Genomic DNA, 22694 nt, shown 5'->3' on the forward strand with positions numbered 1-22694 from the left:
CCATGTTTTGAGTTGTCTTCGGAAGGCCAGTAGGTTGGGTTCTCTACGGAGGGAGATTGGCAGGGAATTCCATAGCTTTGGGGCGATGTAGGAGAACAATCTTCCTCCAGAACGGGTCTTGTGGATTCTGGGGATACTGGCCAGGGAGAGGGCGTCTGATCTCAGTTGCCTATTGGACTGATGGGGTTTGACGAAAGTGCTCAGTACCGGTGGACCTCTGCCGTGCATTATCTTGTGTGAGATGCAGAGGGTCTTAAAGATGATCCTTTGTTGCACTGGAAGCCAGTGCAGGCTTTTGAGGGCCGGTTTTGCAGAGCATTTTGACTCGGTCCCAGTTAGGATTCTGGCCGCCGCGTTTTGGGCACATTGTAGTCTATGGATGACCGAGGCGGGGGCTCCCAAGTAGAGGGCGTTCCCATAGTCCAATCTGGAGTTTACTAGGCCCTGCATAAGCAGCTTCCTAGATTGGAGAGGGAGTAGATGGAGGACCTTCCTCGCTGTTTTGATGAGGCCAATGCATGTACCTGCAGTTTTCCTGGCCTGAGATTTGAAGTTAAGGTCTTGGTCTAGCCAGATGCCAAGACTCTTAACTTCTGTTTTGGGAGTGGGAGAAGGGCCCATGCAGTCTGGCCAGTTGAGGGATGCCGGTAAATTGCGGGGGTTGCCTAGGAAGAGGATCTCGGACTTCTCCCCGTTTAGTTTCAGGCGAGAATCGCACATCCACTGGAAGATTTTTTCCAGGCAGGCTGCTAGATTGTCTAGGCATTTTTTTGATCGGTTGACGGACACCACTAGTTGTGTGTCATCGGCATACATAACTGTTTTTATGCCGAATGGTGATGTGATGTCTTCTAGCGGGGCAATGTATATGTTAAAAAGTGTGGGGCTCAGGGATGAGCCCTGGGGAACCCCACACTGAAGCGGGAGTGCTTTTGACTGGACCGTGCCATCAGACACTTGGAATGTTCTCCCTTCCAGGAAGGACTTGATCCAGGACAGGGCAGTACCGGACACACCTACCATGCTGAGCCGATGGATGAGGATCGCATGGCCCACCGTATCGAAGGCGGCACTCAGATCGAGGAGGATCACTGCCACTGATCCTCCTCGATCTATGATGGTTCTTGCCTCCTCGACCACGGCGAGAAGGGCCGTGTCTGTTCCCTGTCCTGGTCTGAACCCCGTCTGAGAGGGGCGCAAAAGTTTGTTGGACTCTAAGAAGAGAGACAGTTGGTGGTTGACGATGCGCTCGGCAACCTTGCTGATGGCGGGGAGGAGGGAGATGGGTCTGAAGTTTGAAGGATCCAGGGGATCAAGGTGAGGTTTTTTTTAAAAGTGCCCTGACTGTGGCTTTTTTCCAGTTGTCTGGGACTATGCCCAGTGCCAGTGAGGTGTTGATGAGAGTGGTGATGGGCGGGACAATCGTAGGAGCAACCAGTTTGAGTTTGCTCGTAGGGGCTGGGTCAGAAGGAGCCCCACTCTTGACTGACTGCAGCGTGGACAAGCAGAGTTCGATGGTAATCTGATCGAAGGTTTGGAGGCAAGGGGAATTTGAAGCAGGGACGGGGCTGGTGGGAGGTATGGGGGAGATGGGAGGAGGTAGTGAGTTAAGAATGTTAAGGATTTTTGTGGAGAAGAACTCAGCTAGCTGATTACATCTCGTGCCGGACGGATCTGGCATAGGAGGGGGGACTGGGGTTTTGGTCAGGAGACGAACTATGTGGTACGTTTCTTTCGCCGAGTTGGCAGCCGCTGAGATTTTATTCTCGAAAAAAGAAGCCTGAGTATCTTTTATGCAGGTTTTGTATTGTCTGAGGGCAGTCCTGTACTCGTTCTTGCTTTCGGTAGCCCAATCTCTTCTCCAGAGGCGTTCGAGCCTTTTACATCGTTTTCTCAGTCGGCGCAGTTCCTGCGTGTACCAGGGGGACTTGGGAGTACCCTTTTTCCTGGGGAGGTGTTTGACTGGGAGGATGTTATCGAGGGATTGATTGATCCAACCGCAGAGTTGGGTGTCGGCTCTGGAAGGGTCTGGGTCAAGACTCGGGGTAGTAGAGATGAGTGCTTGAGTCCAAGAAGTTATGTCCAGTTTATGCCACGGTCGGGCTGGTTCTTGGGGAGGGGCTTTAGCCAGTGCTTCAGATGGCAGTAGCATCTTGAACGGGACCACAAAGTGGTCTGACCAGGGGACCGGGAGGGGGGTACTCGCTGCTAGGCTCGCCATGTTGGTAAAAATTGGGTCTAGTAGGTGGCCCTTGGAGTGCGTGGGCAGACTATTTATCAAGTGGAGGTCAAGGGAGGCTAGGTCTTTTTTTAAATCTGCGGCAGTGTTCACCAGGGGGTCGTCGAAATGGAGGTTTAGATCTCCTAGGATCGTAAAATTAGGGAGCAGGCATGAGAGAGAGGAGGTTGATTCCAGGAGGGAATTGCAGAAAAGTTTCTGCTGCCCTGGGGGACGGTAAACCAGGATCCCTGATAAAGTTGTGGAAGGGGGAAGGTGAATTGAGAACACAGTGTTTTCGCAGTCCTGGATTGGGCTGTCCTTAAGATGACAGGTTAGGTAGTCGCGATAAATAATCGCTATTCCACCTCCGATTCCCGAGGGTCTGTCATGGTGTTTGATGAGATAGCCCGAAGGCAGGGCTTGCACCATGTCTGGGTTTGAGTTAGGGTTGATCCAAGTTTCAGTTAGAAAGAGGACCTCCTACTCCGAGTTTAGCAGCATCATGTTAATTTCCGTTTGATGTTTGGGGAGTGATCTGCAGTTAAGGAGGGCCATCTTGATCCAGCGTGGTTTTGGGGGGAGACGAGGTGTCAACCTGTAGGGGCAGGTTTGACAGCAAGATTGTTCATTCTTAAGAGGGATCGTACTGCAACAAGGAATGGCGAAAGAGTCCTTGATATTGAGGAGGGCTTCTCGGGTATACCTAAGGGGTGTGGGAGTGGCTGGGTCAGGGGTCCTGGGACTCGGGCGCGGACGGGCGCGGACGGGCGCAGACGGGCTTGCCTTAGGCGCGCCTTCGGCGCGCAAACGGCGCTCCCGCTGCGCTCGTCCGCTGCGCTTCCTCCAGTGGCACATTTATGGTGCGTTTAGGGCGGGGGGCGTGGCCAAATAGGGGGCGTGGCCTCGCTGCACGCCGTCAATGGCGGAGGCCAGAGGGCGTTTTGTCAGGGATAAGGGAGGCACTGCTCGCATTCAGCAGGCTCCCAGGCTGTGATAAATCATTTTCCAGGTAGGCTGATTTGTACAAGACACCGTTTATAAATCACACTCAAAAGTATTAAAAGCTTTAAAATCGGTAAAATACAAGGCTACACCTCCCGGCTTTCCGCCTCAGGAGTGACAGTCATACAAGTGCGCTCGCGTTCAGCGCCCTTTTTTTAAGCTGGGCGGGGGGGGCGTGGCCAAAGAGGGGGCGTGGCCTCGCTGCACGCCGTCAATGGCGGCGGCCAGAGGGCGTTTTGTCAGGGATAAGGGAGGCACTGCTCGCATTCAGCAGGCTCCCAGGCTGTGATAAATCGTTTTCCAGGTAGGCTGATTTGTACAAGACACAGTTTATAAATCACACTCAAAAGTATTAAAAGCTTTAAAATCGGTAAAATACAAGGCTACACCTCCCGGCTTTCCGCCTCAGGAGTGACAGTCATTCTGACTGAAGGGAAACCTCTAGTAAGATTCTGAAGGACTGACGTTTTGTTAAAGACTGTTTCTTCTGACTCGTAGAGGACATCTAATAATTACTTGTTATTAACTGTTGCTATGTGAAAGGCCAGACCAATTGGCTTTGCCGATACTAGTTTTATTCCCCCCCCCCCCCATATCCACATTTTTGAAAATGTATTTATTATTAATAATAATAATTCATTGTTTGAGGGCCTGGCAGCTCACCGACACTGCAACCTGATGCTTGCTGTGTGCTGTATTGTGTAGCCACAGTTTAGTTGAGACATGAGGAGCAGCTTCAGAGGCTCAGTGAACTGCTGTGAGCCACTCAGACGACACGTGATGCTTTCCGAGACTGAATCTAAGATGTAACTTTCAAGCCTAAATGCAGGGCTTTAAGTGGACCGGGTCTGAGCACCGGTAGTTTTTACGTCCCACCCAGCAAACACAGCGCATGCATTGCTTTGCCTTGGTGAGTCTCTTTTGTTGTCACTTTGGTGCGGAAGGGAGACAAAACGTGCGTGCCCGGACAGCCGATGTGCACTCTCACTGCACGCTCACTGCATGTGCATCAGCTAGAGCCCGGACAGCATGTGCATGGCGTGTCTTTCAGCTTGCGGCATCTCTTTCAGCTTGTTCTGTCTGCTTCTGTTTATTAAACCTGTCTGATAGGAGCAGGTTTGTTTACATTTGCCACAATACTCTCCATTTGAGGCTGATTTTCTTTGTGAAGGCTTGTTTATGGAGCAACACCCAGGGACTGTTTGTGCATTGGTCCTTCCAGCCTTCTGCCAATTCCTTTATTTCAATATTGATTTATTGTTTCTGCATAGAATGAGCACACGCTAGCAGATGCTTTAAATGAGAGCGCTCCAAACCGCTGGGCGGAGGCGAACGAGGAAAGGGGGGGGTTGCGCCATAGGCTGAATCCTGAGCCAATTTCACCCACGAGTAGTAAGGGCTTTCATAACTTTCTGGAGTGTTTCTCGAGGCGGAAAGTCAAAGTAAAAACAAAAAAAAGGGCCTTGTAAGAGGAGGGACGTCGCCACAAAATGCTTCCGTCTCAAATACAAGAGAGAGAGAAGAGTGTTAACTGGTTCTAATGTCAAGCGCTCTGACACCTACGATTATAGTACGCGCTATATACAAACGCATAAATAAGTGTGAATATGTCAACGCTACATGTGTTCATTTCTATCCCCAAAGGTAGAAACAATGGAGAACAAAAGAAGTTTAACACATTGTACACTCACTCGACCTTGTGAACAATGTTTATTAACAATGAAATATAACAATGAAAAAGCATAAGGGCTGGAGAGCAGATGCATAATTATGCATAAGGAAGAGGAGCCTTGTGCCCTTCACTTCATCGTCCTGTCAGTTAGGCCAGGGAGAGATCCAGAAAAACAAACAGGCCTCCGCTGCCACCCCCATAAACTGGCCAGGGTACCATGAAAAATACATTTGCCCTGTTTGTGATTTCAAGCACCAGGGCAATGCCCAATGTCTCTTAAAGCATTGTTTACCCGCCTCTACCCAGCTTTTGGCAAAGCGGAGTAGAAGAAACATGTACACACCCACCCTTGGGCAAAGGTGGGAGGGTGGTTAAGGGCACTCCATGTCCAGATTTGCTCCACGGAATCCGATTGTTGCTTATAAAGGTCCACCTCCCAACGTCACAAGAACTCTAGTATAAACACACAGAGGTCTCGAGCCATTAGGCGAGGGATAAACAGAACAGGGAAGGGAAAGGGAAGGGTCAGCTGGGGAAGGGATATACCTGAAACGACAAGAACATATACTTATTATCACTCAAGTGGCAACAGTCTACTCTCATTAATTCTCACTAACATGAACCCTAAGTACCTTGTGGTATGTAAGAAACCAGCCTTGGTGAAAACACCGCAACCACCTCTTGACACTCCGTGAAACCTACAGGAACACAAACATAGGTCAAAGAACATGTACACCTTCTAGGACACATGGACCACCTAATTCGTCCCCGCCCTTGCACCACACATACCATGACAGAATGCCAGAGGGATAAAAACTGGGAATCTGTTAATTAAGATAGCACCAGGTAGAACAAGAAATCAAAGATCCTCAGATATTCCGATAAAACTCAGAGTTCCTTATTTGTAGAAACGGTAGTGCGTGGGAAGCAAAAACCACATCCCTCCGCTCTACTCGTCATAAGTGTAATAAACAGTAGCAAGGTCCCCAGCAGTAGTCAACACAATTCAGCGTAAATGCTGCGTAGAGTAGCGAGTAATCCTCCTCGCTTAAGAAGTCTAGAATCAAAGAAAAAGGCATGGTACATTCAGTGCACGGTAGCGTGTGGTTTCGACCACCACTGCGCTCCGCGAACTGCTAACCCCCTAAAACAAATGAGCAGTTCCTTATTGAGCAAAATCCCTTTGGTGCTCTCCCCGAAGTGTACAGCACTCCGACCGAAGAGTAAAACGGCAACGCGTGGCTGTTAACCACCGCGCTCCGCTCTCCGAAGAATGAACAAACACGGCGGAGCGGGAAGTCCGCCCGTGTTTAACAAGGCGCATCCATCAGTTCCGATCCTACCTGGATCGCGTGGGCACTTCGGTCTCCAACACGGCAGAGATCCGTCAAGCCAACGAGCTGCAGAACGGCGTCTCCAACCGGCTCCATGAAACCCGGAACCAAACAAGAATTACACGCAACAGGAAGCGTGTTGGGATCGTACAAATACTCCCCTTCAGCGGGGAGTCTGGGAGTTGTAGTTCGGACTCCCGTTTCCAGCTACAATGATCGTGATCCAAGCGCTGGCACCACGAGTGTCCAGCAATGCAGGAGCAACCTGTATAGTCCTGACAGTATGTCCTCCCTCCTAGAGCGCCTTCTAGGGCCAAGCCGCCGAGGGAACCTACGGTGATACAAACGTACTGCCTCAGGAGCATGGATGTTCTGCACAGGCTCCCAAGAATCATCCTCAGCTGAGTATCCTTTCCAGGAAACCAGATACCACAACACACCCCTCCGGTATTTGGAGTTCTTGATACTCCTCACTACATACTCAAACCCATCATCACATGACACAGGAGGAGGAGCAGCAAGCCTCCTGGCACCAAAAGCAGGTTTCAATAAGTTGCAATGGAACACTGGATGGATTCGGAGCGTACCTGGTAGTTTTAACTTGTACGCCACCGGATTGATCTGTTTTGTGATGACATAAGGGCCAATGTATCTAGGGTGGAAGATACTGCGCAATTTGAATCGGATGTTCTTGGTGGAAAGCCAAACCTTATCCCCCCACAGCATATGTCGGGCCAGCCCTTCGGTGTTTGTCCTCTCCTCTTTTGTACTCAGCCTTTGCTTTCTGCAGATGAGCTCTGATCTTTCTGTGCACCGCATGTATTTTGCGCATTTGCCCTAAAACAGTAGGTTGATCAGCCACCCCTTCCGGGATGTTGATTGGGAGGATTCGGGCGTCAAAACCATAGGTGGCGCAGAAAGGAGAAACTCCCAGTGAACTGTGCCAGGCATTGTTGTATGCCACTTCGGCCATCCACAACAGGGAGACCCATGAATCCTGTGCTTCTGCAGCATAACATCTGAGGTATTTTTTTTAGCGTTTGGTTCAGTCTCTCTGTCTGCCCATCTGTCTGCGGGTGGAAGCTAGTGGAGAGAGAGGACTGGATCTGCATGGCTTTGCACCAGGCCTTCCAGAACCTGGCGATGAATTGCGGACCTCTATCCGAGACTATCACCTCGGGTATCCCGTGCAAACGAACTACATTGCTTAACTGTGCTGTTTGACTGGCGGTAGGGGGATTCACGCAGGAAACGAAGTGTCCCATTTTAGTGAGACTATCAACTATCACCAGGATTGCCGTCTTGCCTTGATCTGGGGGTAGACCCATAACAAAGTCAACACTGATGGTCTGCCAAGGTCTCTTTGGCGTGGGTAGAGGCATCAGCAGCCCCTTCCTTTTTCCTGTCTCGTTCTTGGCTCGGACACACTCCTCACAAATCCCTACCCATGTGGTTATGTCTCCCATGATGGTTTCCCACCAGAAATGGCGTTGCAATAACTGAACCGTTTTGGTCACTCCGGAGTGACCTGCCAGCAAGGTATCATGACACCATTCAAAAGCTTTCTTCCGTAAAACTACACTAGGTAGGAATAGATTGCCATCCTGAAAGGGTAATCCTTGCTTCAGAGTGCGACCACTCCCCAACGTAGCCCAAGACACCCATGCATCGTGAGATCTGGAGTTACGTATCGTATCCAAAAAAGTGTTTGCCTGAACTACGCAAACCACCTTTCCTGGATCTACTATCGCCTCTAAGGGTTTATTACCAGGAACGCTGCCAGGATGTGACTGTCTGGACAGGGTATCTGCTTTCCTGTTCTCCACCCCAGGCCTATACGTGATCACGAAATCATATTCAGAGAAAAACATCCAACTCACTGTCTGAGTGAGGTTCCTCGCTGTCTTCATGTACTGAAGATTTCTGTGATCTGAGAACACTGTGACCGGGAACGCCGCACCCCACAGATGTTGACGCCACTCCTGAAACGCTTTCTTTATAGCTAACAGCTCTTTCTCAGCTATTGTATAGTTCGTCTCTGCTGGACACAGCTTCTTGGACATGTAGGCTATGGGATGTAATTGCCCTGTGGTCTGGTTCCGTTGTGACCGGATGGCCCCTATCGCTGTGTCAGAAGCATCCGCTTCCACTACAAACGGAAGTTCGGGTTTGGGATGGGCCAATATCGGGGCGGTGGTAAAAGCCTCTTTCAGAGTCATGAAGGCGTTATTCGCTTCTATAGACCAAAGAAAAACGACTCCTTTTCTGAGCAATTTTGACAAAGGTGATGCTACCAAGGAAAACTGTGAAATAAACCTGCGGTAGTAGTTCGCAAAGCCTAAAAAACTCTGAACGTCTTTTACACTAGAGGGGACCGGCCAGTCTTGGACAGCCTTCACTTTTCTCTGACATTTGCAACCCAGTAGGGCTCAGAATCACCCCCAGGAATTCTACCTCTGACACACTGAATTCGCACTTACTCAGCTTACAATAGAGTTTTTTTTCCCCCAATCTCTGTAAAACTTGAGAGACATGGTGCCGGTGGGTCTCGGTCTTATCTGAGTAAATGAAAATGTCGTCAATGTAAACGACCGCACATACGTCCACAAACTCCTTCAAGACATCGTTAAGAAAATACTGAAATGCCGCCGGGGCGTTGCACAACCCAAACGGCATAACAGTATATTCGTACAATCCGTAACGAGTCTTGAAGGCAGTTTTCCATTCGTCGCCTTCCTTTACACGCACCAAATGGTACGCACCCCTTAAGTCCAAGCGGGTGTATATCTGGGCATCCCTCATTTGATCTAACAAGACCGTAATAAGTGGCAAAGGGTATCTGTTTCTTACTGTGTTCTTATTTAATACCCGATAGTCCACACAGGCTCTCAATTCTCTGTTTGCTTTTTTGATGAAAAACAAAGGAGAGGCTGCTGGGGATCTAGAGGGTCTGATGAACCCTATCTCAACATAGTGATCAAGGTATTCTTTTAGGTGCGCCGTCTCCGGAACCGACAGTGCGTAGACACGACATGACGGCAGCGTGGCACCCTCCACTAGATCTATCCCACAATCATACATCCGGTGTGGGGGTAGTTGTTCTGCCTGGCTTTCACTAAAGACGTCCTCGAAACAATGATATTCGGAGGGTAGAATGACCTTTTTCTCCGCGGCAGTAGCCACCACCACCGGAAGAAAGAAGGCTGCCGTAGGCTGTGTCTGGGAAGCGTTCAGATGTTCCTTGCATACCTCCGACAAAAACCGGACCTCTTTCGTATTCCAATCAATCAAAGGATTATGATAGCTTAGCCAGGGCATTCCCAGAATGACCTCATACTGAGGCGCTACTATGATGCTTAATGACAGTTTCTCTCTGTGCCATCCCTCAGGTCCTTTGAAGGACAATTCCACTACATCAGTCTGTTCCGTAATGAGACCTGATATCAGAGGCTTTCCATCCACGGCCAACACCTCCTCGGGGGTCTCTGTATTAACTCTGGCCAGCGACAAAGAAGCTACTAGACTGCTATCTATAAAATTCCCCGTGGCCCCCGAGTCAATCATAACTTTGACCTGATGTATTCTCCGCTGGCTCTCCAGACTCATAGGAAGAACTATATGTGTCTCCGTATCCTTCAAAGCCAGAACTGTTAATGAAGGAATTTTCAAAGGCTGGGATTCCCTATGAACTTCCTGAAGGTTCCCTGTCACTGCCTCTGACTCACCAACCAAAGAGACCGCTATTCTCTTACTTTTGTTCCATTCCCCAGAAGTCTTTGGTTTAGTGGGACACTCTTTAACGAAATGCCCTTTTTTCCCACAGTAAAGACATAACCCCAGGGCTCTACGGCTTTCTTTTTCTTCCCTAGACAAAGGAGCTCTTACAGCTCCGATCTCCATGGGTTCTGAGCTAGAGTCAGAGGAAGGCAAAGACCTCCGGGAGACCGACTCGGACCCCACAGAAACCCTGTCCCACCTTCTTCTTTCTCCTCCTCTTTCACTTTGTCAGCCATCTAGTCGTAAGGTGAGGTTTATCATATCTGTGCAGGTAACCGGCTGAGGGTCTATCTGCGCTATGATGTCTTTTAGTCCGTCCCTCAACCCCTGGTAGAAAAGTGACATCCTCTTTTCCTCTGGCCATGACGTCTCTGCCACTAACCTGTTGAAGTCAGTCAAGTAAGATACCAAATCCCTCCTGCCCTGTCTAAGGGTGAGCAACTCTCTGTCTGCACTAAAAGTAGTGGCCTGTCTATCGAACACCCTCTCGAATTCAGCACGGAAGGCTGTCCAATCTGATAATATTGCGTCAGTATTTCTTACCAATGGTACTGCCCAATTGGCAGCATCCCGACCAGATATGAAATGGCAAAAGCCACCCTTGAGTGATGGTTTGGAAAAGAGGCCGGTTTGCAGGAGAAATGAAGCATTATCTGCGTTAAAAACACCTGCGTCTTAGTCGGATCGCCAGAATACTGCTCTGGACTAGCCAATGGAATGGGGGGGGGGGACAGTGACCTGTACCTGTGAAGAGGACGCATCAAAAGGGTTTCGACTCAATCTGTCTACCTTATCCCTCAAAGCTGCTGCTTCTGTTTTGGAAGCGGCTAGCTCTTGCTGAACCAGCACCAAGGCCTGTAGCACGTCTTCCAGAGTAGCCATTATAAGCACAACCGAATCGGGTAGAGCTAAGTTCGTGGGCGTGTAATTCTGTCCAGATTTGCTCCACGGAATCCCGTTGTTGCTTATAAGGGTCCACCTCCCGACGTCACAAGAACTCTAGTATAAACACACAGAGGTCTCGAGCCATTAGGCGAGGGATAAACAGAACAGGGAAGGGAAAGGGAAGGGTCAGCTGGGGAGGGGATATACCTGAAACGACAAGAACATATACTTATTATCACTCAAGTGGCAACAGTCTACTCTCATTAATTCTCACTAACATGAACCCTAAGTACCTTGTGGTATGTAAGAAACCAGCCTTGGTGAAAACACCGCAACCACCTCTTGACACTCCGTGAAACCTACAGGAACACAAACATAGGTCAACGAACAGGTACACCTTCTAGGACACATGGACCACCTAATTCGTCCCCCCCTTGCACCACACATACCATGACAGAATGCCAGAGGGATGAAAACTGGGAATCGGGTAATTAAGATAGCACTAGGTAGAACAAGAAATCAAAGATCCTCAGGTATTCCGATAAAACTCCGAGTTCCTTATTTTTAGAAACGGTAGTGCGTGGGAAGCAAAAACCACATCACTCCGCTCTACTCGTCATAAGTGTAATAAACAGTAGCAAGGTCCCCATCAGTAGTCAACACAATTCAGCGTAAATGCTGCGTAGAGTAGCGAGTAATCCTCCTCGCTTAAGAAGTCTAGAATCAAAGAAAAAGGCAGGATACATTCAGTGCACGGTAGCGTGTGGTTTCGACCACCACTGCGCTCCGCGAACTGCTAACCCCCTAAAACAAATGAGCAGTTCCTTATTGAGCCAAATCCCTTTGGTGCTCTCCCCGAAGTGTACAGCACTCCGACCGAAGAGTAAAACGGCAACGCGTGGCTGTTAACCACCGCCCTCCGCTCTCCGAAGAATGAACAAACACGGCGAAGCGGGAAGTCCGCCCTTATTTAACAAGGCGCATACATCAGTTCCGATCCTACCTGGATCGCATGGGCACTTCGGTCTCCAACACGGCAGAGATCCGTCAAGCCAACGAGCTGCAGAACGGCGTCTCCAACCGGCTCCATGAAACCCGGAACCAAACAAGAATTACACGCAACAGGAAGCGTGTTGGGATCGTACAAATACTCCCCTTCAGTTCGGACTCCCGTTTCCGGCTACAATGATCGTGATCCAAGCGCTGGCACCACGAGTGTCCAGCAATGCAGGCGCAACCTCTATAGTCCTGACACTCCATGCCACCTTTTGAAGGAGCAATGCAGGGGCAAACATGGAGAGAGGATATGCAGTTGGGAGGGCAAGATTAACAACCATTTGCAATGCAATAGGTCTTGCCTTTATGCGAGTTTGAGCTATTGACATTGCAAATGACAGTGCCTTTTTATTTTTGTTTTTAAAACATAAATAAAATGCATTGTCACTTATAATGCCAATAGCTTAAACTCTTGTAAATGCGAGCCCTATTGCATTGCAAATGCTTGTTTTAAAGGAGGCCGCGAAGTGGCTCTCCATCGGGCTCTGTTTTGTGCCCTGTTACAGACGGCACCTCAAAGAAGTCACTATTAGTACGCAATATTAATAATTCCTTTCCATTTGAAAAAAATTCAGGGCGTCTGTTGCACCCACATGTTACAGATTGAAATTTTGAATATCAGGCTCTTGGTGCTTTGTCTAAAACCCTGGCAAACATTAATAATTGAGGAAAGAAGTGCAGCTGGGACCATACAAAATAGTAAACCAATCGTTGATTTTTGTAAGGTCTCGAAGTCCTAAAATCCCAAAACAATTTGTTAGTATTATAATGATGAATAGCCTAGTTATGCGCTCTTTCCAGCAATGCCAACAAGATCACTATTTTGTGGATTTACAAAAAATAACTTCCTATAACTGCATACAGGAGCACAACATTCTTGATCAGCTAAAAAATAAAACTTGTGATTCTCCACCAATCATTGCCTCCGTCGCTCCCTCGAGCTGGTGAGTTGTGGCCATATAATTTTAAACACAGCAGCATTCAGAATTTTTTTAAGCGTAAATTGAGGTCTTGAGTAAGTGTAAATAGATGGTATTCTAGTAATTAAGCTGCAATGAAGTTCATTGTAGGTTCAATGTGAATTGAAGGTAAAGAAATAATGTACAAATAGCAGCTTTTTGGTATAGCAGCTCATACTCCCCTCTGTCATTTGCAAATAGAGTTAGTTTTATCCTATTTGTTGTACTCTATTTAATGACCTTTGAATCCAAGGTGGACTCAGCCTTCCGTCCTTCTGAGTGGAGATTTTCCGATCACCACATATCATTTGCCACCGGTGAGCACTTCAACTTACTGCTAGTACTAAAACATGAAGGATCTCTTTAGGATCGGTTTGATTTAAACCATTATAGCAATCCAGCAGTCCTAGAAGTTGGTGATGGTGGAATCTAGATTTTTTTACATTTCAGCAACAGTTCAGTATCATAGGGTACATAGAAAAATAACATGTACTAAAACAGAGTTGTATACTTTAAAGTACATGGAGCCTCTTGTTTTGTTAAAGTGTGTTTGGATGATATCTCCTGATTTGCTTTTTTGCTTTCTAAAGACCATGTAGAGAGTGGTGAAACTGGGAGAGATGAGAGCACAGGAGTGCATTCTAAGAGGTGAGAATTAAGCGTAAAACTTATGATAATGCATCCCATGTTGTGCCATTTGAGTTGACATTGGTTAAGATATTCACGAGAAAATGAGCTTTGCCAACGAATTAGTCTTGAAAAATTAGCTAATACAACTTCAACTATAGAGACCTGAACTTATTTTGCTTTTATTCATACAGTTCTTTTTAGGTTGAGCCTAGAGCAGCTCATGCGCTGCTTGCTCGACTTTAGTAAGGGGCTTTTCAAACTGCTACCCGCTGGCCACCAGCTTACGGTTACGTGCACAAGCATGCGCGACTCGCTTCGCCGCCGCCTCGCCAATCATTGCCGCGCGCGCATTCCTCGTGTGCTTAGTATGTCATCGCGATCACTTTCGTTTTCATCGCGATGCGCGCGCATCCCTCAGGTGCTTTGCGGGTCATCAATGTCCCCTGAAAAGTAACATTTTAACAAGTGAATGTGCACTTGCATGATAAACGTGGCCTTTGGTTCAGAATAAACATGGTCTCCCCCGTTTCTCCCCCGGTGGAGCCAGCTCCAAACCATTTATAATACGGCTTCAACACGCAGCGGCCCTTTCAGCGCCGCCGAAAAGGGGAGTTCCGGAATGAAAATTACGTCATCACCAGAAACCAGGCAAGATAAAAAAGTGGTGCATTTCTGAAACGCAATAGAAAGAAAATCTCGCTCCTTGTAAGAACAAAGGGAAACGCATGCTCCGCTGCAATCCCATTCATTGTTTCCGAAAGTAAAGATTAATACATATGAACTGCAGACATGGATGTATTTGTTCACTTGCTGGTTCAAATCCACCAGGACTGCCGACGTTGTTCGTAATCATTTTGCGACTGATTACATAGGTATGTTTTTGGTCTGCACTTGCACATCACATATCTAGCCCAAGAAACAATCCAGTCTCTGATGAGCGCCATGTGATTGGCCGATACGATTTTGTTAGATGGACTGCTGTGGATTTTAAGGGTTAGCCTGTCATAGCACTATTTAAAACAGTAATTCGCAGAAATGCAGAATTCAGAAAGTATCTATTTCTAAGGAAACATAAATGGTGCACTTGTAGCGTCTAACTGGTTTGTGTATGCCTTAGCCCCTTGTGAATACAGGGGTGAGGTTAAGTGTGCACTGCAGGGCTTGCAGGGTCTGTGCGACTCGGAAGGGAAACTGGTCCATTCCTGCACGCTGTCCAGTCAGATAACTTTGTTATCCAGCACTCGACCATCTGGCTCATGACACCGCCTGTGTCCTGCGCACAATACCCCGTGGACCTTCTTCAGGGGAGAGGTTCGTTGCCAGGGCAACAGCAGCATGCACAGCGCCGGGCCTTGTTCACGTCTCGGCCCTGCACTTATTTACTTTCTTTTTATTGCGATTGTTTTCAAGGCAGCTTTTGCTGCTTGTTTACTTGGAGTTTAACCTTGCCCTGGCACCAGAAATCATTCTTTACGAGTGCTGAGCATTGTTAGCGTAGGTCGTTGTCCGGAGATTGAGCTGTTGTAGCTGATAAGGCAAGTACGTTTTAGACGCTGTCTAATATCGTATCCATAACCCTCCACTCAAGCGCTGCAGCCCATCTTGGTGTAGGTGCCTTTGAGATCTGGATTGTGTCGCGGCATGAGAAACCATTTTAGCAAAGTGCATTTCCATACAGCCAACACATTAATGTCTCGTGCTATGCACTGCTACACTGCTGGGAGTGCACAGTTAAGAAAATTGGGCTCCTCTGCATTTTCTGTATGCACCGACTGAGCTATGGGGAGGCTTCACAATAGAACCGCTGCTGCTCTGAAGGATACCACACTGGCACCATACCACTGGGAGGAAGACGATAGATGCCCTTTCATCCTGGGTTCCATCAGCGGAAGTGTCCCAGCGAATCAGGTGGAACGAGCAGCACAAACCAGGATATACCGAGCACCACCCCGCTAACAGGTGTTGCTTGTTCCTCTTCCGGGTCTTGTACTTTAAATTAATGTGGTTTTAACTTTGCTTCTTGGAACCTGAAACACGGTATGTATCCCGAAGCACAATTTGTTTTGTCGTTTTTCTCAAAAATACTGCAAAAATTAAATTGGTGCTTTTTGGGCTTGCGTGGAATGTGAAAATTCGTTGAACACTGCAAAACTCTGCCCAGAAGAAAACATTTGCGAAAACATGGCACATCTGTTCACCATACCAACAATTTGCACAGGCAAATTTTGTGTGTCCGGTAATGTCAGGTAAATGGTTTGCCACAAATACCAAGGTTAATAATGCCATAAAGCAATATTTTTGGCCTCGGTCCTTGAGCTGTCAGTCGGAGTAACTGTCACCATGGAAAGATAATTAGCCCCAACTCCACATAACTTCCAGGTTTGGCTCTATTAAGATACCAATAGAACAGGTGTGAGTATGCTTGTTAAACATGATCTTTAGAGTAAACTGACTCTAGGTGCTAGTCTTGTCACACTAGAATTGAACATAGTGGCAGGGACTTGTCTAAAAGCTGGGAAAGTGACTGTTTTTGGTGCTTTCCCAAATATTTGAAGGTTTTTAGTTTCCTGATTAAGAGTGCTCTGAAACAGATTCTTTGAATAACTGTGATGATGCACCTTACATGAGTGTTTCGTTTGGGATGTTTGTATTATCCAAGAAAAGTATAAGGATGCTCTTGCTGTTTTTCCATAACTACCAATAGACTAGATCTGAAGAAGCCTTTTGTTTAAGTGGTGACCACCCATTACGGGCTTTTTATGGCCGATATAAGGGATCACTCTCAATTACTAACTGGCTAACTCATTCTCACTAACGGACTCTCACTAATAGACTATCTCGCTAACTAACTCTCACAATCTCTCACTAACTCTCCAAAACAAACTCAATAACTAACTCACTCTCAATAAATCATTAACTATCTCTCACTAACTAACTCTCTCTAACTCTCTATCACTGACTGACTCTATCACTTACTCTCTTTCAATAACTCTCATAAACTCCCTCACTAACTCTCGCTCAAAACAAAATCACTCGCTGAAAAACTAACTCTCTCGCTAAAACACTTATTCACTCTTACTAACTTGCTATCCCACTAAGTCACTCTTTCACTCAATAACTAACTCACTCTCACTAACTAACTCTCACTAACTCTCTCAATCTCTCACTTACTGACTCTCTCTCACTCACTCAGTCTAACTAACCTTCACCGTCCTGTTATTTATGCCCACCCTCCCCCCAAAAAATATTGGCATAGCCAATAGGTCTCGCCTTGGGGACCTTATAAATGTTTAGCCATTCAACGATTAATGTTGTTGCATAAAGGATATTGTGCTGCATAACTTAATACTTATAAGGTCCAGAAAGCGAGACCTATTGGCTATGCCAATGCTTGTTTTGTTTCCAGTCTCAACTTGGTTGCTTCTTAACATTTTAATGGGCGCCTACAGTGTTGTTTCAGACCCAAGGCTTTCATAGACTTCACGAATAGCGCACAGTTGGCTTCATCTGACGTTTGCATGCCAGTCGCGAAGATGACTGAAATAAGAAATCATTATACATTTCGAAATGTGTATCTTGATCTAGTGAGGGTTCTTTGGAGCTCTGTTAGGGTTAATACATTTTTTTCTTCGAGGTAAGTAATTTTTTCAATTAGCCTATTTTACTTCTTGCTTTTTAGATGATGAATAAAAGTATATTTCAGTAAAAGTGATTCTCCATCTTGGTGAACTATTTTGTTGGTAAAGCTATATTTTCATTTAAATAGATCGATATTTTGTGTTCAAAACCATGCTCTGTAGTAGCTTCAACCTCGCATACTTCAAGAGGCTTGTTGTACACCTCTTCAAATCAAGTAGAATCCGTTTTGCTTCGTGTGTTTTGTATGGTATTGATACAAACGTGGTGAAAAGTGCAGGCTGAGCAATGGGAACACATCTGCATACATCTATCTCTTCCTCCTGAATTGTTTTGGTGGAAGTGTTCTCCTGATTTAAAGCAATGAAACATAACGGATGCTGCATATTTCGACCTCTAAATTATTAACAGTTTAATATCCATTTAAACAGGCTAAAGTCTTGATTAATTTAATTTGTGATTATCGGTGAAGTACTATGTCCATGTTTTCTTTCAAAATAAACTTCCCTGCCTATTCTTTCCGTATGAGCCGACATGTCTTGTTAATGTTTGTAAATCTGTGTATAAATATTTTTTTCATTTTTTTAAGGTACAATGAATCAAACAGAAAACAACGAAGAAGAAGTGCCGTCCTATATGCGCGATGAACCACCAGAAGGTAAAATTGTTCAGTTGGTTCGCCACACAAAAAGGTCATGCTATTGTAATAGTGGGACAAAAGCTTTACGGGGTTTGTACACTATCTGGTATGAATCTAAGAAAATGCTTCTAAAGTGTACTCTGCTAAAAAAAAGATTTTTCCAAACCAATTTCTTTCTCTAATGTACAGATGTTAAATCTGGAGACGGACCTCCGTGCTTAAGGCCCACCATGTATTTACTGCCACTTTACCTACCCACAAGTACCCCTTTGAGCTCCAGTTTGTCTTTCGCAGCTGCCTGGTACACACCCTCTAGCCCTCCTTTTCGCTTTTCTGCGGCTCCCCTGCGTTTCTGCCTAGATTCTGATCCTCCATTTTCCTCCAACATGTTTCTCTGGAAAGTGTCATGCCTGAATCATTCTTGACCTCTGTAAGACTAATCATGCACCAATTGTTTTTAATGTTTTCCTCGCTGCTTTTTGATTAGTCCATTACCTTCTTTGTCCCAATCCAACCTAACCCATCTGGGGCTGGTCTCCCTGCCATTTGAGAGTTTGCCTCCTGTCTTGTCATGAGTGAACTATTTGTTCTCCATTCTGCTCCCAAATGCCACATCCGGCCTCTGATACTCCCTACAGGTTGCCTGACTTTAATTAACACAATCCCTAAGCAGATGCCTTTTCGGGAGTGACTTAGTTGGTTGCTGAGAAATTCTCACCTTGTCAACAGTGTTTTTAAAGATTTATGTAGTACAATAATGTTCTCTGCGCTATATAGGTAAAGGATAGCAAAGTATTAATATAAATTGTAGCTTAAAAACCTTTCTGAATAATATGAAAAATATGACGAGATTTACTACGCTCATATATATTAGATTTAAAATAGAGGTGTTATGTAGTACAGGAGGAGGACTGCACGACAAAGTATACTCACGATGGGTAGCCTGAAAAATACACAAATTAAATTAAAAAATAAGGAGGATACTTCAACAATCTGTACGCCAACATTGGGGCATAATAGTGTCAGTGCAGTGGTGTTATTGAACTTTTTGATGCAATGATCGTGTGACTGACAGCATATTTGGCACCTTTACTGGTCAGATCTTTTGTAGACCTGATGGCAAGTAATTGCTTTGGTGTAGCCTGGAGGGGAGTAAGGATAGGTCACAGCTGTGAAGTAGCCTCTTGGCAGCGCATTTTTAATCTCTTTCCCCATCATGAGCTGAAATTGAGACATTTTGTTCAGAATTTTGCGTGATCGTGTGCTCACAGCCAAAATGTCAGTTGGATAGGTAAGTTTAATGGGTGGGAGGAAATTGGTAGGGATTCTGTCATGTGTGATCAATTTGAGATGTCCATGTTCGAGTGTTAACCTTGGCATGAGAAAGCAGAACAATGTCGGATAATTTCTGATTCACAAAGTAGTTTCTCCAGAGGCTGAATGTATAGATTGAACTAGTTGGTGGCTTGAATGGAACATTGTTGCACACTAGTGTGGATACTTACCTATTGTGAGTGAATTTTACGATGGTATAAAAATAATTTATGGCTGAAGACCGATTGAGGAGGATTAGTAGATGTGAATCACCCTGGTCCAAAATGCAGAGGGAATAAACAATGTGTTGCATAGCGGTCTCTATGCTATATTCAAGCCTAACTGACTTTTCTGGGCCTCTAGTGACAGATCAGTGAGTAATCCCTTAACCTACCTGTTGGGTATTGTTAAGAATGTTTGTGGCTAAGGATTTGTCTTCGTCAGGTGTGGGGCTTGAAAGGGAATTATAAGTAGACTCCTATTCAAAGTTCCTACCATCTAGTTGCAAGGACTCCTTACTTAGAACCCTAGAGCATGATTCCTTTTGAAAGGGGTAAACATCACTTTCTAATGTGACCTCTCACAGAAGGATTTCTTCTTCCTGAGTGCAGAAGGTCACTTACCCTGTACTGGTATTCCTCCATTCTAGACACCAAAGACACAAGTAGGAGGCATGCCCCCTGCACATTTCTAGTGCTCAACTCACCATTTCCCACCACTCTGCAAAACACCTATTGCACCATTTTCCTAAGACATTAAACTGAATTAGTGATTTTTCTAACACCTGCAAAAAGGAAACCTATTAAGAGCTAGATCTACTGATGTGGAGTGTAAAATCTGTTGACCAAAACCTAATTTTTTGGTTGCCGTTAATTGAACAGTGTGACGATACCCCCAGTATGCTGTGATTTTTGTCAGGAGTGTGGTGTTGGGCATCCTAGCTACAACCATTTTGATGAGCTGAAAAGCCCCCTGGATTCTAGGAAATCAATCGGTCCATGTCCTCTGCATGAGGCCCAATACATGAAAACATAATAAACAATACCTTGTAGACCTATGTTCACATTATTTCATTTCAGAACTGATTGTACTTTATCGGTCGAGAAAATACTTGTAGTATTGCCATCTGTTTCACATATAAACTGTTATTATTTATTATTATTGTTATTTGTAAGGCGCATCGAATCATCCCCAGGTTAATATCTCAGCGCCTATAAAAAAAACAAATTCTTAAAACAGCCAGATCTTAAACAATTTCTTAAACTGTGTCAGATTGGAACAGGCACGGATCTCGTCTGGGAGGCTATTCCAATGGACGGGGGCTAGATGAGAGAAAGCATGTCCGCCCATTTTGACTTTCTTGATTCTCCGCGTGCAGAGCAAATTACGGTTGCTTGATCCAAGCTGACGCACGGGCAAATACAGCACAAGTTTCTTCCTGAGGTAGGCAGGGCTCGTCCCCTGAAGAGACTTAAACACAGTACACAAGAGCTTAAAAATGTCTCTTTTCGTAATAGGAAGCCAGTGCAATTGACGTAAGAGAGGTAATGATGGGGGTAAGTACCGGTTTATTGAGGGTGAGACGGGCTGCTGTATTTTGAACTACCTGCAATCTTGATAATAGGTCTTTCTTGCCATCCGAGGGATCCAAGGGAAGATCTTTCTTAGCATCCGCATTTTTCCGAAACAGGTGCCCGATATCGTCTTCACATGCTCCTCCATGGAAAGTTTATTGTCAATTATGATGCCTAAATTCTGTGCCCACTTTTTTGTTGGGGCTTCCTCTAATTCTGGCGGCCACCATTCAGGGGTCCATAATTCCTCCGCTTTAAAAAAACAACATTCTCGGTTTTGTTGGAATTAAGCTGGAGGAATTTCTTCCTCATCCATGTGGCTATTTTTAGCATACAGTTTTTAAACTTAGCTCTGGTCACTGTGGGGTCCGACTCCATGGGGACGATCACAGAGTGTCGTCCGCATAGGAGATCGTCTCAAACCCGCAGGTTCTAATAATAGAGGCCAGCAGAGCCACATAGATGTTGAACAAGGTGGGACTTAAATGGATCCCTGTGGGACTCCCTTGTCCACTTGCGTGGTCTGTGACACAAAGGAATACAGCTGGACGCATTGTGTTTTGTCGGTCAAAAAACTTTGCAGCCTTTTTAAGGCCATGCCTCTGACACCAATCTCTCGTAACTTATTCAAAAGGATTCGATGAGAGACTGGGTCGAAGGCTGCCGACAAATCGAGGAGAACTAGCATAGAGGGGGTCCCCTTATCCAGTGACATCCTTATGGCGTCTGTGACTTCCATCAGTGTGCACTCAGTGCTATAATTAGCATGGAATACCGACTGGGACGGATTCAGTAGATTTTGTTCTAAATAACCGGAGAGTTGTCTGTTAATTAATGTCTCCATGATCTTTGAGGAACATGGGAGGAGAGAGATCGGTCTGTAATTTTGTAGATCTGAGGGATCAGCTGGTGCCTTTTCAGCAGTGGCTTAATTTGTGCGTTCTATTCACTTGCGAGGGAACGTGGCTGTGGCTAACGAGATGTTACAGACTTCAACAAGCAAGTGGGACAGAGCCGGGGCAAGTTCTGAAATTAGGAAAATACTTAGAAAAGACATTTGTTTCTTCCTGATAGCAATGTGGGCTTACAGACTATATTAATGAATAAATGAACATTAGAACACTCATATGGGCACACCTATTCCACTTGTGGCAATGGCAAAATGATTTTCCTGCGTAGAGCATGAGTGAATCTCGTGGATGCCTACCTTGCCTGCCACTCAAATCCCCAAGAAAGAAGACCTAGTCTTTTAATTGCACTTCTCTGCCAAAAAACTCTGGTTCGGCCAAAACACATGCCTTGTCCCCTAGAAATGACGTTAGCGCTTTCTTTGCACATACATTCCAGAAAGATTGCCTGGACGTACACAGTCAGTCACCAGGAAATTGCCGGAGGATGGGTGACTGATTTATCAAATCTTCGTTTTAAAAGTTTGCTTTTTTGTAATTTGCCAGTGATTGTAATGGATCAACATAAAATTTCGATTCCTTGTGATTATAAACACAGTACATACGTGCAGATCAAATAAGTGTATAAATACATTTTAAAAATAATCATTTGGGAGCCAAAATGAAGTAATTCAACGTTTGAGAGATCAGCTTTTTTACCTATGAATTTTACATTGTCTTTGTACTAAAATCACTTTGGTTGATGTAGCAGGTCTCCGGGGTATCCAAGGAGTGTTGAAATAGTTCCTGGAATTTCTTTGACTGTCTTTGGTTAATACAAGTCTTTATCGTTCTATTTTGATTGTCTGCACATTTCACCTTGGTCCTAAAATTGCAGGGTTCTCATCAAGACATTGACTGTTGTAAACGTATTTAGTTGAATAATTGACTAACTTTTAGTAATTGCTCGTTTTTCATAAAGATGGGGTGACAAAGTGAATCACCTTTATGTTGAATTCAGAAAGGTGCCTTAGTTAAATGTAGTGTAAATACCAAGTAATTGATTTGTAGCACCGGGGGGAACAGTTGTATCAATATAACAAAATT

The 22694-nt window shown here is 45.6% G+C and overlaps 1 protein-coding gene across 1 annotated transcript in view; it reads left to right on the forward strand.

Moving 5' to 3' along the window:
* TMEM263 (transmembrane protein 263) overlaps positions 1-22694 on the forward strand; it is a 110432-nt gene that overhangs the window by 76129 nt on the left and 11609 nt on the right. Inside the window, exon 2 of the mRNA XM_078673930.1 lies at positions 17762-17830. Within this exon, the coding sequence (XP_078530056.1) occupies positions 17767-17830 (64 nt within the window). The 5' untranslated portion in view covers positions 17762-17766. The remainder of the gene's footprint in view (positions 1-17761; positions 17831-22694) is intronic.

This window comes from Lissotriton helveticus, chromosome 1_1, assembly GCF_964261635.1.
Source record: "Lissotriton helveticus chromosome 1_1, aLisHel1.1, whole genome shotgun sequence".
Lineage (NCBI taxonomy): Eukaryota > Metazoa > Chordata > Amphibia > Caudata > Salamandridae > Lissotriton > Lissotriton helveticus.